This window comes from Myzus persicae, unplaced genomic scaffold (genome assembly GCF_001856785.1).
Source record: "Myzus persicae strain clone G006 unplaced genomic scaffold, MPER_G0061.0, whole genome shotgun sequence".
In the NCBI taxonomy this organism is placed as follows: Eukaryota; Metazoa; Arthropoda; class Insecta; order Hemiptera; family Aphididae; genus Myzus; species Myzus persicae.
Genome location: NW_019103935.1, coordinates 26,550 through 39,642, shown reverse-complemented (window position 1 = coordinate 39,642; position 13,093 = coordinate 26,550). Strand labels below are relative to the sequence as shown.

At 27.2% G+C, this 13,093-nt stretch overlaps 1 protein-coding gene across 1 annotated transcript in view; it reads right to left on the bottom strand.

Annotated features, from left to right (window-relative positions):
- Window positions 1–13,093, bottom strand: part of LOC111036608 (sushi, von Willebrand factor type A, EGF and pentraxin domain-containing protein 1) — a 32,117-nt gene that overhangs the window by 14,955 nt on the left and 4,069 nt on the right. The window contains exon 2 of the mRNA XM_022318692.1: window positions 11,000–11,209. Coding sequence (XP_022174384.1) covers window positions 11,000–11,209 — 210 coding nt within the window. The remainder of the gene's footprint in view (window positions 1–10,999; window positions 11,210–13,093) is intronic.

Here is a 13,093-nt window from a genome sequence, read left to right as displayed (position 1 = left end):
TACCCCTAATAACAAAATTGACTACATTACGAATAGGTATATAGGCTCACATTTTTTATTTTATTTAAGTATTATGAAATAAGTTTGACAGAAGTGTCTACGGACTCGAAGTATTTAATTGTTGCTACTTAAATTAATTTAGACTTTCGAAAAATTAAAAATGATATATATAATTGAAATGACCATTTTTTTTTTTTTGTTACGTTTAATATATGTTAACAGGCTACTGAGCGTAACAATAAAAATGGGCTTGTTATACTGTTACTTTCATACATCGACGTTGTTGTTGTTTTTTTTGAATAATGTTTGAAATATAGATGACCTGCTGGGAGATAATGTTATGACCCCTTGGTAAAAGTTTCACTTGCGTGATCTATTGTTTCACCTGACAAAGCATATAAGTAAAGAAAAAAAAGACTATGCGATCTCACAATAACTAACAACTATAGGAATATTTAGGAACAAACAAAAACAAAGTTTTAAAAAACGCATTTTGATGAATAAAAAAAATTGTACATCAATTGTTTGCTTTAGTATTCTATTTACCTATTTCATTGATTTTTCGTTTCTTAAAATCGACTAACACTTTTATTATTAGTTTTAATATCCATGTTGGTACACATCGATACATCATATCGAAGAGAATTCTTCATAAAATATGAACGCATCGATGAATATTTTTATAATATTCTACTATCCTATTGGTACTACCTCCCAGTCCCAGGCTCTGAATCATAATAATATATCAGTAAATTACGTAACCAATACATCGCGACTATATAGGTATCGTACAAGCGTATATATAATAACTTTGGTATGTGGATAAAATGTATTTTTTTTTAATAAAGATCAACAATATTGTGTTTCTTCAGTTCGGGGGAGATTTGTTAATAATTTGACATGGGTGGATTTCCAGAAAGTGGAACAACTGGTTTTTGAATGTTGTTTAAGGGTCCAACCCCATTAAAGTAAGGTAGTTATCTATAGGCGTACAGTGAAAAACGTATAATTTAACAACGATGTATCATGCACCTGCTCGTTTCGTTACTTTCGAAAATTATTATTTCGTGAGCCAATGCAATAATATAAAACAAAATGTTAAAATAATATAGTTAACATTTAAAAATGTACCTTTAAAACAAATTTCAAAGATTCAAATAATTGTCTGCATACAGGAATCAACTTAATACTTAAATAAACAATAAATAAATATAGATATATAGAAATAGTTGGGCACTAAATTACGTAAATATAATTCAGAACATCCTTATTAACTTCGGTTAGTCTATAGTTGAATAACTTTAATCTTTATATTATAAACTATTATAGTCGATAGTCAGAATACAATTATTGCGAACAGTTTAAATAAACAATTTTAAAGTTATTTATGAATTTTAGAGTTTGTCTTCGTTGTTATTACAATATTGTTACAGCATAAATGTGTATCTAATATAATAATATTAATGACAAACATAATGTATTTTTTATATTACAGAATATAATAATAATATAATTAGTCAGTTAGTCTATAGAAAATATAAAAGCCAGAAGTTTTATTACCATTATTATACTCAGACTATTGATGCATAAGGACTAAGGAGAGTAATGCTTTTATATTATGAATATAATTTTAAAATGTATAACACCATATTAAATTGTTTAATCTCTATAAACATTGATTAAATGTCATCACATGCATTGAATTTCATGTGAAAGTATATTTAATGAAAACGAAAGCGAGCATTATTAATTGTTAAAATTAAATTAATAATTTCTAATAAATCAATAACATTTTTAAAAAGGCAAAACAATTGTTTCAAGTGAAATGTGAATATATTTATGGTCATGTACTAAATTTAAATATCATAATTTAGACACTTTAGGAAATACAGTTTGAATTAGATCTACTTAAATTAAAAAGGTAGTTTATCAATGTTCAACCATAATATAATTTTAATAATAAATAAAGTGAAAACAAAATATTTTTAAATTTATTGATTATGTAGAAAGGAAAGTAGATTATCAAAATATTTGCCCTTGGCCTTATATATATTATTAAATATAAAATATTTCATATGGTTATTACACCTACCAATAATGTGAAATGGTCACGACTTAAGACAGTAACAATAGATTAAGAATTTCATCTCAAGGTCCCGCAGAGCATCTTTAAAACATTCAAGTTCACAGGCTAACATTAAAACAATATAAAATGATAATGATCGATATTTAATGTTTTTACTTTGAAATTACTTTTACTTTATTGAACTATTGTTGGAGATTTTTTCAACTACCTAATGATGTCACTCTATACTATAAAAGTAGAAAAATTAATCTAAATTTAAGTAAAGTAGACATGATAGGTAGTTATTCAAAAACATGTTTAATTGTACTTTACAAACTAATTAGGTAAAAATACGGTCGAATTTAATAATTTAATTTGGAAAATTATGTATATTTATCTGAACGTGACTCGTATTATAATGACATGGTATTATAATAACTTAAAGTGAGTTGTCCCAATAAAACAATTTTAAGAAACATTTTATCCAAAATAAATATTTGAAAAGTAGGTGTTAAATTGTTATGGGTCAAATTTTTATTTAGAATCAATATGACAATATGTTCCAGAATAGCTAATTAAGTATTTAAAAATTGAAAATATGTAATTTAGTAATGATTCTGCATTCGCATATCAAAATAGGGTACTCTTATCATAAAATCGTTCGAAGTATTCAGACGTGAAACTAATTCACTCACTCATAAAATTATAAAAATATCTACAAAAGCCTAACAATATCAACGACACACATGCTGTGTATGCGTTATAAAAAGAAAGAGAGAACTCCGAGTTTGATACTACTATTACTACCACACATTTTCAGTAGTTGCAGTGAAATTTCTTCGTGCCTAGTTTATTAGTATCTACGTCTTTATACCGCGATGCAAGGCGCTATATAGATGCGGAATGTTTGACCTAGATGCTGTGGCGGAACCGGTTGCAAACCAATGAGAGCCGACCGTGGCCTTCACCTAACTGGAGGCCATGAAATAACACTCACATACGCGGCAAAATGCAATACCTACGCATCGTTCCTAATATGAATGTGAAAAAAAATTAAGTATACACAGTAGAGTGATACACTTGGAATTTGGATACTACATTACTACTAATAAATATTTTTAATTTAAAACACAAACCAATCTTTAAATAATGCCATCAGCGTATTGAAATACGTTTGAAATCGTCCACGAAAAAATACATACTAAACAAGTTAAGTTCCCCTAGAAAAGTGCCTAAAATAATTGTAACATACTTAACACATCATAATATCAGCTGATAATTAACATTTTACTATGTAGTTAATAATGATTGATAAAGAACTATTTCTATTATTAACTAAACTTTAAAAATGTATTAAAATGTACTTACTACTATATTACATTTTGTGAAATCAAACAATTTAAAATCTAATCATCTTTATGATGAATATATAAAATTATAATTTTCGTTTAAAAATGTTATTTATTCAATTTTTTTATTAGTTCATTGTTTATTATTAGCAAAAGCATTACGACAGAGTTGCATGTAAATATAGAATATTATAATGAAATACATAATATTATAATTTATAATATATTTTAAAACGAATAAAATATTTTTTAAATAAAAGTTAATCAATTTTATTGATTGTACATAGTTTATTTTATTTGTCGATGAACAACAATTTTAATGGGACGAAAAAAATGACTATATGGCTTTACATTTTAATAATGTAATCAATTAGTCAATATACGATTGACAATACTATAAATATAATATTATTATGGACATTTTTTTAAGATTAAATACGTGATTTCTAGAGATAACTTATTTTGTCATTGATGTTTTTTCTTTACAAAATAATTGGAAATTAAGCGATCACGTTCTTGCAAAATTGAGTTAGCACGCCTGTTTTTTTTAGAATAAAAAAAAACTACACTTATATATAAGTGTGAACTCTAGTCTCCACAAAAAAAATTGCTTACCTATATGATTATTTGCTAATTATTATGATTGCGTGCATTTCATTTTTTTACAGATTCTACTGTAATGAACATTAACACTTAAACAGTAAAAATATAATTTATTTATAAGTTTGTAACGAATGAATAATGTCAAATTTTCCGTCATATTAAAGCTAACTAGTTTTGAAAGGCGAGTTACCTAAATTTCCTTCCTTTGCAAGTCTTATTAACAAATCGTTATTCTTCATTAGTTATTAATAACGACAACCACAGCACATCAGGCAATTTATTTTAAGTAATGTTTTTAGAAAAATTTATCAGTGTTAAATATTTTTTAGAGATGAAAAAATCAATGTAATATAATAAAAAAAATATAGGTGCCTACCTTCCAACAAAATGATGTCATTGAACTTTAGATTGTTAAATCTGACGATATATAAAACGATAAAACAAATTGTAGGTATATGAATATACGATTTGAATATTATTGTTTTGAATAAGGGACATCTAGTTAATGTGTAGCCATGTTGGTGCATTATCAATATATGTACACTTTATAATCATTGATCAATGATTGCTAATGGAAAGTTGTTGTTCTTATATACATCTTTTGTTTTAAAAATGTATAATTCTATAAAAACTATCATATATTTGATGTTATTTTTAATAAAAATAAAACTACGAATCTCGTTTTGTAATATTATCTACTACTTTAATTTGTGAATAAGTCTAGGATTTGAAGAAAAAACGTGACTGGAATAAGATAGCCCTTTGAACTACTGTGGTCAATGAAAACTGTACATAACTTTCGTTTTAAAGAAAAATCACACAAACAACGAGAACGTAATGTCATAGATCGTGCACGAATAAGCTTCTACACGCAAATACGATTGGTTATGTCGTGATTTTAATGCATAATATTTTTTTCATTTTCAACTTATATAGATACATACCTATATGCCTATATTTTGAAAGTGAATACAAACACGTGTCTAAAAAATAATCATTTAGATGTACCTATATTTTTTTGAAGTTATTTCTAACTTTAATTTTTATCAATTTAATTTTCTAAACAATTAGTAAAAATAATAAAACGTTTTGTAGTTATCATTTTATCATTCATATAAATATTAATTATACAAAAAGATAAATTAAGAAATTATTTTTTTTCATTTTATTTCGATGTGATGTAACTTTAAATACATACATTTTTTATATTAAATTATTAACGCTGTATATATAAGTGTTAAGTGATTGAATTAATAGAATTCAAGTATTAACTAACATCCCATTATTATCCCAGCTTTAAATTATATTTTATAGAAAGTGAATTAATACAAATTCAACCAACGAAAACAGTTTTTGTTTTAAAATACAATTTCCAGTAGGTAATTAGGATTGCCATAACTAACTATAATCAGGAATTACGAATCAAACCGTATCAGCACATTTTTCAATGGACACAGGCCATGGTGACTGACAAACACCCTCGAAATATATTCTTTGTCTGGCTTTTAGACTTTTTTGTTTTTGTACACCGTTACAAATTTATGTGTTCTAGGTATAACTGCCTGACATATTGAAAAATACTTATTCCATATTTGTTTATAAAAGCGAATTCTCGCACGTATTGTCCATCACGATTCTAATATTTAATATATTTATTATTAAATACAATGGCTGCTTAACTTGTTTTTAATTTATGATACACGTCGCCCGCCCATTAGAAGTTGAAAAGCGGTCAGGACCTATATTTTCACCCACAAACATAGGAAGATCACGTATTGTTTGTGTAATATTGGCTCGTCTCCCAAGCACCGTTAATTTGGCACAGGATGACCCAATGCAAATATGATAACGTGTTATTTTTTATCTTGAGCTGCGTAGTTGCATGCATTTTATACTTCTGGAACATTGTTAGTATAGTTTTATATTTTTAAACATTATGCCAGCTTCATTAAGCCGGTCTAACATAAAAGAACTATTGCATAATAATAATTGTTTTGCATTTTATCATTTTTGTTTATTTACATTGTATTACAAATAGTAGTTATGTAAGTATACTTACTATTTACATTAATATGTTTAGTTAAATTTTTTTTTGGAACATGTACATTTAATAAAATTTGGGAAAGTAAAATCACACTCAACTACCATTTATTTCTACATCGTAAGTTTGAATACGTTTTATAAAAAAAGTTCAATAAACTAAATATTAATTTGGAAAATCTTTTTGTTAGATTTTAAAAATCGGTAAAATTAGATTAAATACAAAAAATACTGGTACCCATTCTTAACAATAATTTTGTTGTATGTAGTAATTTTAGCTAATAACTTCAATGACATTATTTTTGGCAAAAAATACTTTAGACGTTTTTCTGTATTTTATCTATTCTTAATCTTATGTTTACTCTATCATAGTACCTATCATATGCTTATAAGCATCCACAGATGAATATAATAAATAATAATGTTAAATGTATAATGAAGGTAGTAAAGGCAGTACTTATTACTATAAGTAGACTATATCTTTTACCTTTATAGCACAGCATAAAAAAAATTTTAGAGAGCCCATATTCTTAAGTTATATTTCTGAGTTTCATATAATGATAGTACATCAATAATTATTTATTATACATTTGAATTAATTAAGAATTTTTTTAAAATTAAGAATCATTATAAATTAATAGTTATGACAAAAACAAAATATTTGTTAATATTATATTTCCTAACATATATTAAGATTATTTAAGTTCATCTTGCGTATGTATGATGTATGAAATATTGGTTAAATGCGTTTCCACTACACAATAGCATATATTGAGGTTAAGAGACCACGCTTATCCGACATAGGTAAATTCATTATCCATGTACTATTTAAATGGTCAATTATGGTGCGAATCCTACGGATTTATAACGCTCAGATGACTCTTATAAAAAAAAACATTATTTGCCTACCCACATATCTTGAAGATGTTCATCGTATAAGTATTAATAAAAATACCTATTTTTCTGTTACTCAATTATATTTAATAATAGGAAGGTAGTAAGGTACGTTTTCATAATTTACCGAATCGAATTTGAAGAAAAATTCATAAAATAAATAAAACACCAATTATTAATAATAATAATGCAAAACACGCAATATCATACAAGTTTATTATACTATCCCTAACTGTTTTTAAAAGCAATTACATAGTTAATAATATATATATTAACAATTTCAACTTTTTCTAATTCTAGGAGTTCATCTAATCTAATAAACACTGTATAGCCATAATATATTCCTACACATTTTTATTTTATATGTTCGTCATCAATGTATAATATTTATTATTGTTTTTTGATACATTGTACCTATATCTGATAATTATATTTCTTATAGTAATTTTGTCTTATTATGATTTTAAAGAGCAGCTATTAACAAAATTTTCAATATGTGTTGTAACACGTGACTAAATTAAAATAGTCAAATAAAAAAGAGTTAAATATTTTTTCTTCGTATGAGACTATTGTGAAAACAATTAATGTAAAACTAAAAGGCTTAACCCAAACATTTTATCATGAGGTTCAAACTTTCTCAATTAAAACAGTTATTAACTCCCATTTGTCAAACAATACAAAGTTATTAATCAGCTATCCCTAAATGGTCTTACCCATTATTGTAACTCGTGAATTTGATATTTTCATTTGATAATAAAAAAGTCCCTATACCTATAAGGATTGTTGGAATTTTAAGGCTAGGAAAAAACAAACAGCTATTGAATTTTGAACGATTGCTATCTTGATAATGATTTGGCAAACTCATCGATTGCTCATGCCGATTGACAATTATCATGCAACGATGGGTGCCGATTGTCAGATCTAAACGTGCGGTGGAATGAAACGAGACGCAGGCGAGAAGGTGTAGTTTACCGTTGTAATAGCGGTATTATAACTATTATAATATGGGAAGACGTAGAAGTATGTCCGAAAAAATTGGGCCACGCATTAGCGTGTACATAACACGCAAAGTACCATAATAATAACGTGTGTTTAAATTCATCACGGTGACAAAAGGATTTCCGTGTGAGTGTGTGACATAAAATTAATGTTATATTTGATCGAGAAAATATTGTATATGTGTCATAAAATATCAATAAGGTAATAAGTGCACGGCCTTTGTCGATGTTTTCATTGTGTATCATTTTCGATTTCAATAATATAACAGTATTACAGTATGTATAATATTAAGATTCAAATATTTTAGCCACTGTTTTAATAAATACGCGTACTTTTCTTCTTAACCGTGATTATTTTAATTTATCGTTCAACGTGGCAAGATTATAGTAACTTTGTAAGCCGAAAAAAACAGGTTCTTTACATATAAGCGTGCGTGTTCCGTGTATACGTTATACTATTGAGTATATAATAATATATACAATATACTATAGGTATATTATAATATGTATGTATAGAGTATACGTATTGGTTTGTCCCGAGATAGACAGCAGTTAATGGTGTCGGTCCCACAAATCGATGGGTCACAGGAATGAATACGTCACCCACTTTGGAAGTTATAATAGGGTCACATACAAATTAGCTTTTCACTTCTTATAGTGACTTATACTAGAATAGAATATATAAATGCGAATTGAACGCCTTACTAAAAATGTATTAATTGTTTTAACATTTCCCATGGTTCAAATTACACTTGTTTCCGATCTTTTCAGTAGGGATAAGAAATACAATGTGTATAATATTTTAATAACACAACATAATATTCTCATTCAGAGTGTATATACTTTTCTCAATAAACATCTCAGGTACAAATAGTGTAGTGATTTATGAAACCATTTGAGTTATTTTCATTTTTTTTTTAAAGTTGTATATTCAATTTTTAAACTTTTGATTTTAATATTATTTTAATAGAAAGTGGTACATATAACATTATAAGTATCCGGTGTTGGTGAGTTGCGGCCACATTTTACATTTTACTGGTTGGGCAAAAACTTAAAACTTAATGATTTGACGAAATCAAACTGCTCTATTTTTTTTTGTGCTAGCTTTGTCATCTAATGCCTTATAAATGCTTCTTTTTCACATATTTTCTTCGTTTTTATTCCATTGCTTCTACATTTGATATACGTTTCTGATTGAATTTCTACTAACACATCAATAAAATTATAGATGTTAGGATGACTAGAGTAGAACTATGAATTTAGGTGTGAATGAAAACTTTCACAGCCGTTATTGGTACGGTTACAGCTAGCAGAGAACTGTGAAAATAAATAAATTTCCCGGGCCGCAATTAACTTATTGATAGAATATGACCGGGTCGCAATTCACCGGTCTTCAACACGTAAATTACATGTCGGGCCGCAACTCACCTATAGCCTAAGTATCAAATTAATTTAAAAAATTTAAATGATTTATCATTTACCTGTTTATAAGTTACTACCAAGGTATAATTATTGTACTTGACATTAAACGGATTTGTAATTCTTTAAATATCTTTAAACTTTAAGAATCATCATAAAACAATTTTACTTACGAACTAAAATTTATATGTGTATACACTATACATATCTATAAATAAATAAGTTAACCATCAGATTTAAGAGTTATAAGAGTTATAAATAAAATCGTCAAAATAGTAACTCTATACTTCAAAAGCTTGTTTCAAATAGTAAAATTTAAGGTTTAATGATTATTTTTTTTTTTTTTTTATTGATCTTAAGCTTCGGCAACTGAGGCCATTAGCTGTAGTAGGATTTGTATTGTATATTTTGGGACGGTAGGGGGGAACACGTGTGTGTTTGTTTTTGGCAGAATTTCGAATGGGGCACCCGTAGGTTTCTGCCATGCCCCGGGGGTGGGGGATGGCAGCACTTGTTCTCCGGTCACCGCGACTTGTCCGGAGAAAAATGCCGCCCGGTAGCCGAGGATCGAACCGCGACCGGCTGCGTCGCAGCGGACGCGTCAGACCACTCGGTCACCTCATCCCCCTTAATGATTATTTTAACTAGGGAATATTTTTTTTAATCGATATTTTGTTGTTGTTGTGGATAACATACTACAATTCTTTACGGTACTAAAATCTGTCGAAGTATCAGCGGTATACCATTGTTATAAAATAAATTCCATATTTTTTACTCATGAAAATATACTTTTTCACGGAGCATTAAATTACGAGCATAATTTCCCACTTTGTATGATTCTAACCGATGACAATCACGATACTATTTTTTTTTATCATCTTGGCCAACGGTATCAACTAATTTTACTAAAAAAGCATGTGTTTTTTGTCAACGTAAATCCGAAGATATACATACATAATCTCATCATTCGCTTACTAGATTTATCTATATTGCATTATCAATTATCATATATATATATATATATACACAGTTTATGTACACGTTACACACTATATTAAGTTACATTATAGGAGTTACAAGCGTATCAATTTGTAATAAAATATATTGTAAATATTATTAAACATTTACTACTTCCACAAATTGTAGCCGTTATAGAAAAATAATTAAATCTTATTTTAATCGTGCTTATACAGCTTATAAACGTGAGAGAAAGTTCAAAAACAACAACAAAAGAATGACATAATGTTTATTAAAAACGCATAATGAAAAAATATTATTCCTAAAATAAACAGTTCTTCTATAGTACTTAGTCAATTGTTATTATATAGAAAATTAAAAATATGAAGGAAAGTAATCTTTGAGTATAGAATAAGTTCGAAGACTTTCTATCCGTATACCCAAATAGTTTTAAAATTTATAACGTATAATATATATCTTTCACAAAACAGGAAACCATTTTTAATAGATTAAAAATGAATCAAAAACTCGAAATATATGAATAATTAGTTCTTGATCAAACATCACTCAAATTTTTAATCTATGTGATTATATAGAGCTATACAACTATATTTCACGTATTAATATATTTTATATTTTCGTTCAAATTAAGAAAGGAAAAATTTGAAACTTACCACAAAACGGTATTCCTTCTGGTAGCCATTCACTAGTAGTTTCACATACTCTTCTTGCTGGTCCTAGAAGTTCAAATCCTCTTTCACAAGTATACGTAGCTATTGTACCAGTGGTTAACGTATCATTGGAAAATGATACAGTTGAGTGTGCTGGTGCACCAGGAAATTTACATCGGGTTTCAGTTGAAGTTGCCCAACATCCTACCAACCCTGTAAAACCAAATTAATATTAAAACAAATCACAAGCAATATAACAACTGTTTAAATAGTACCTATGCATAAAAAACTGTTCATATTATTTATTGAAATAATTTACATTAAAAAAAAAAATTGTGTGGGGGATATGTAACCCAAGAGGGTGAAGGCGAAACACCACAGTATAAATAATCGCATACAACTCAAACTTGTATAATAATATTCAAAAATAATTATATACTGCGTAGGTACTAGCTACTAGCTAGGTAATATTATTAATTATTTGTGAAATGGTAATTTTTAATATACCTACCTATTTATGTAATATCGGATCTAGTATAAATTATACTCATATCATTTTTATATATTATAAATAGTTATTGTTAGATTAATATAAATAACTAAAAAATTTAAATTACCATACGTCCCGCATCTTATATTAAGGACCTAAAGTTAAATAACACAAACATTATTGGTTCGAATTTTTTGATATATTTTTAATATTTTCGGAAAAAAATATCTGGTTAATAATTTACTGTCCTCATGTATTCCTTTCGCGGCTGCACACATTACATTGCTACATCAGCCAAGGAAATTATTACAAAAATTACACTATAGTTAAATCATGAATTTAATGATCTAAAATCAATAAATTAATAATTAAATCGTTGTATTTTTAAAAATATTTTTCGTAACAACAAAGTGATTATATCAATAGTGCCTACCTAGTATACCTACTTATTGGTAAAATATAAATTAAAAACTAAATAATTATAATACGTAACTACAAAAATCCTTTTTGATTACAAAAACAAACTACTGTTTTTGTTATTCTATAGAGCACGCAAAGCATGTTACATTGGTCATAGAAGTGAACAGTGATGGAACATATTGTGTTATATTGAGCAAATACGGAGGACTTACGGAAGAAAAACGATCTGGGCTAATCATAAGCGAAACAAACAACCGTGTCAAATGACCGAGTGGCTCTTGGTTATGTTGTAATCATCCTCCAATTTTCAAAATTATCGCACTGACATTTCTATGAATTTCCTAGTGTAACCTGAATTTAAATCTACGGTGAATGGTGATTACCATAATCATCAAAATCTATTTAAGCGTTTCCCCTTATTGTTTCTCGTGTTTCTTTTAAATGTTTATAATTGTCGGTTGGATGTCAAGTTTCAATCTTAAAAATACATGAAATAATAATACCCATACATTTTTTGCCATAAACATAGGTAATATAATACCTTCTACATAACTATAATAGGTATGTTAATATTAAAAATGTTTGATTTTATTTTGTACCTTTCTTAATTGGTACTATACCTAGGTACTTAAAGGACTAATTTATTGCAATTACTTTTATGGTTTATTTCAATATTTGATTTTATGAAAACAATCTTCATCGATCACATATAGAAAGACATACATGTTTTTAATATATTATTAACAGTTTCAATGGCCAAAGAAGAACCCCCAAAATGCACAGCCCGTGGTGTTCAAGTCATCATCAACCAAATTCTCACTAAATAATTAATTATTTTGAATAAGTACACATAATATGTTATCGATTTAAATTATTAGTAAACCCAATGGCGCATGTCACTGAGAGTATTGTATCAATGAAAAAAAAAAAATTTCAATAACTTTAATATTTAGGTACCTCATACGAATTTGTAGGAATACTTATGTGTTCAAAAATTTCAAAATCGTAACTATTGTGAGTAAACTAGTATTCGAACTATGAAGAATAAATACTAAGGTACCTAATATAAATATCATATATGATATATTAAACCATGTATTGAAAATAAGTAAATAATAACAATATATTTTTAAACTTCGGTACCCGTTTATTATAGTGAATAAATATAATTGGTTATGACCTACGAA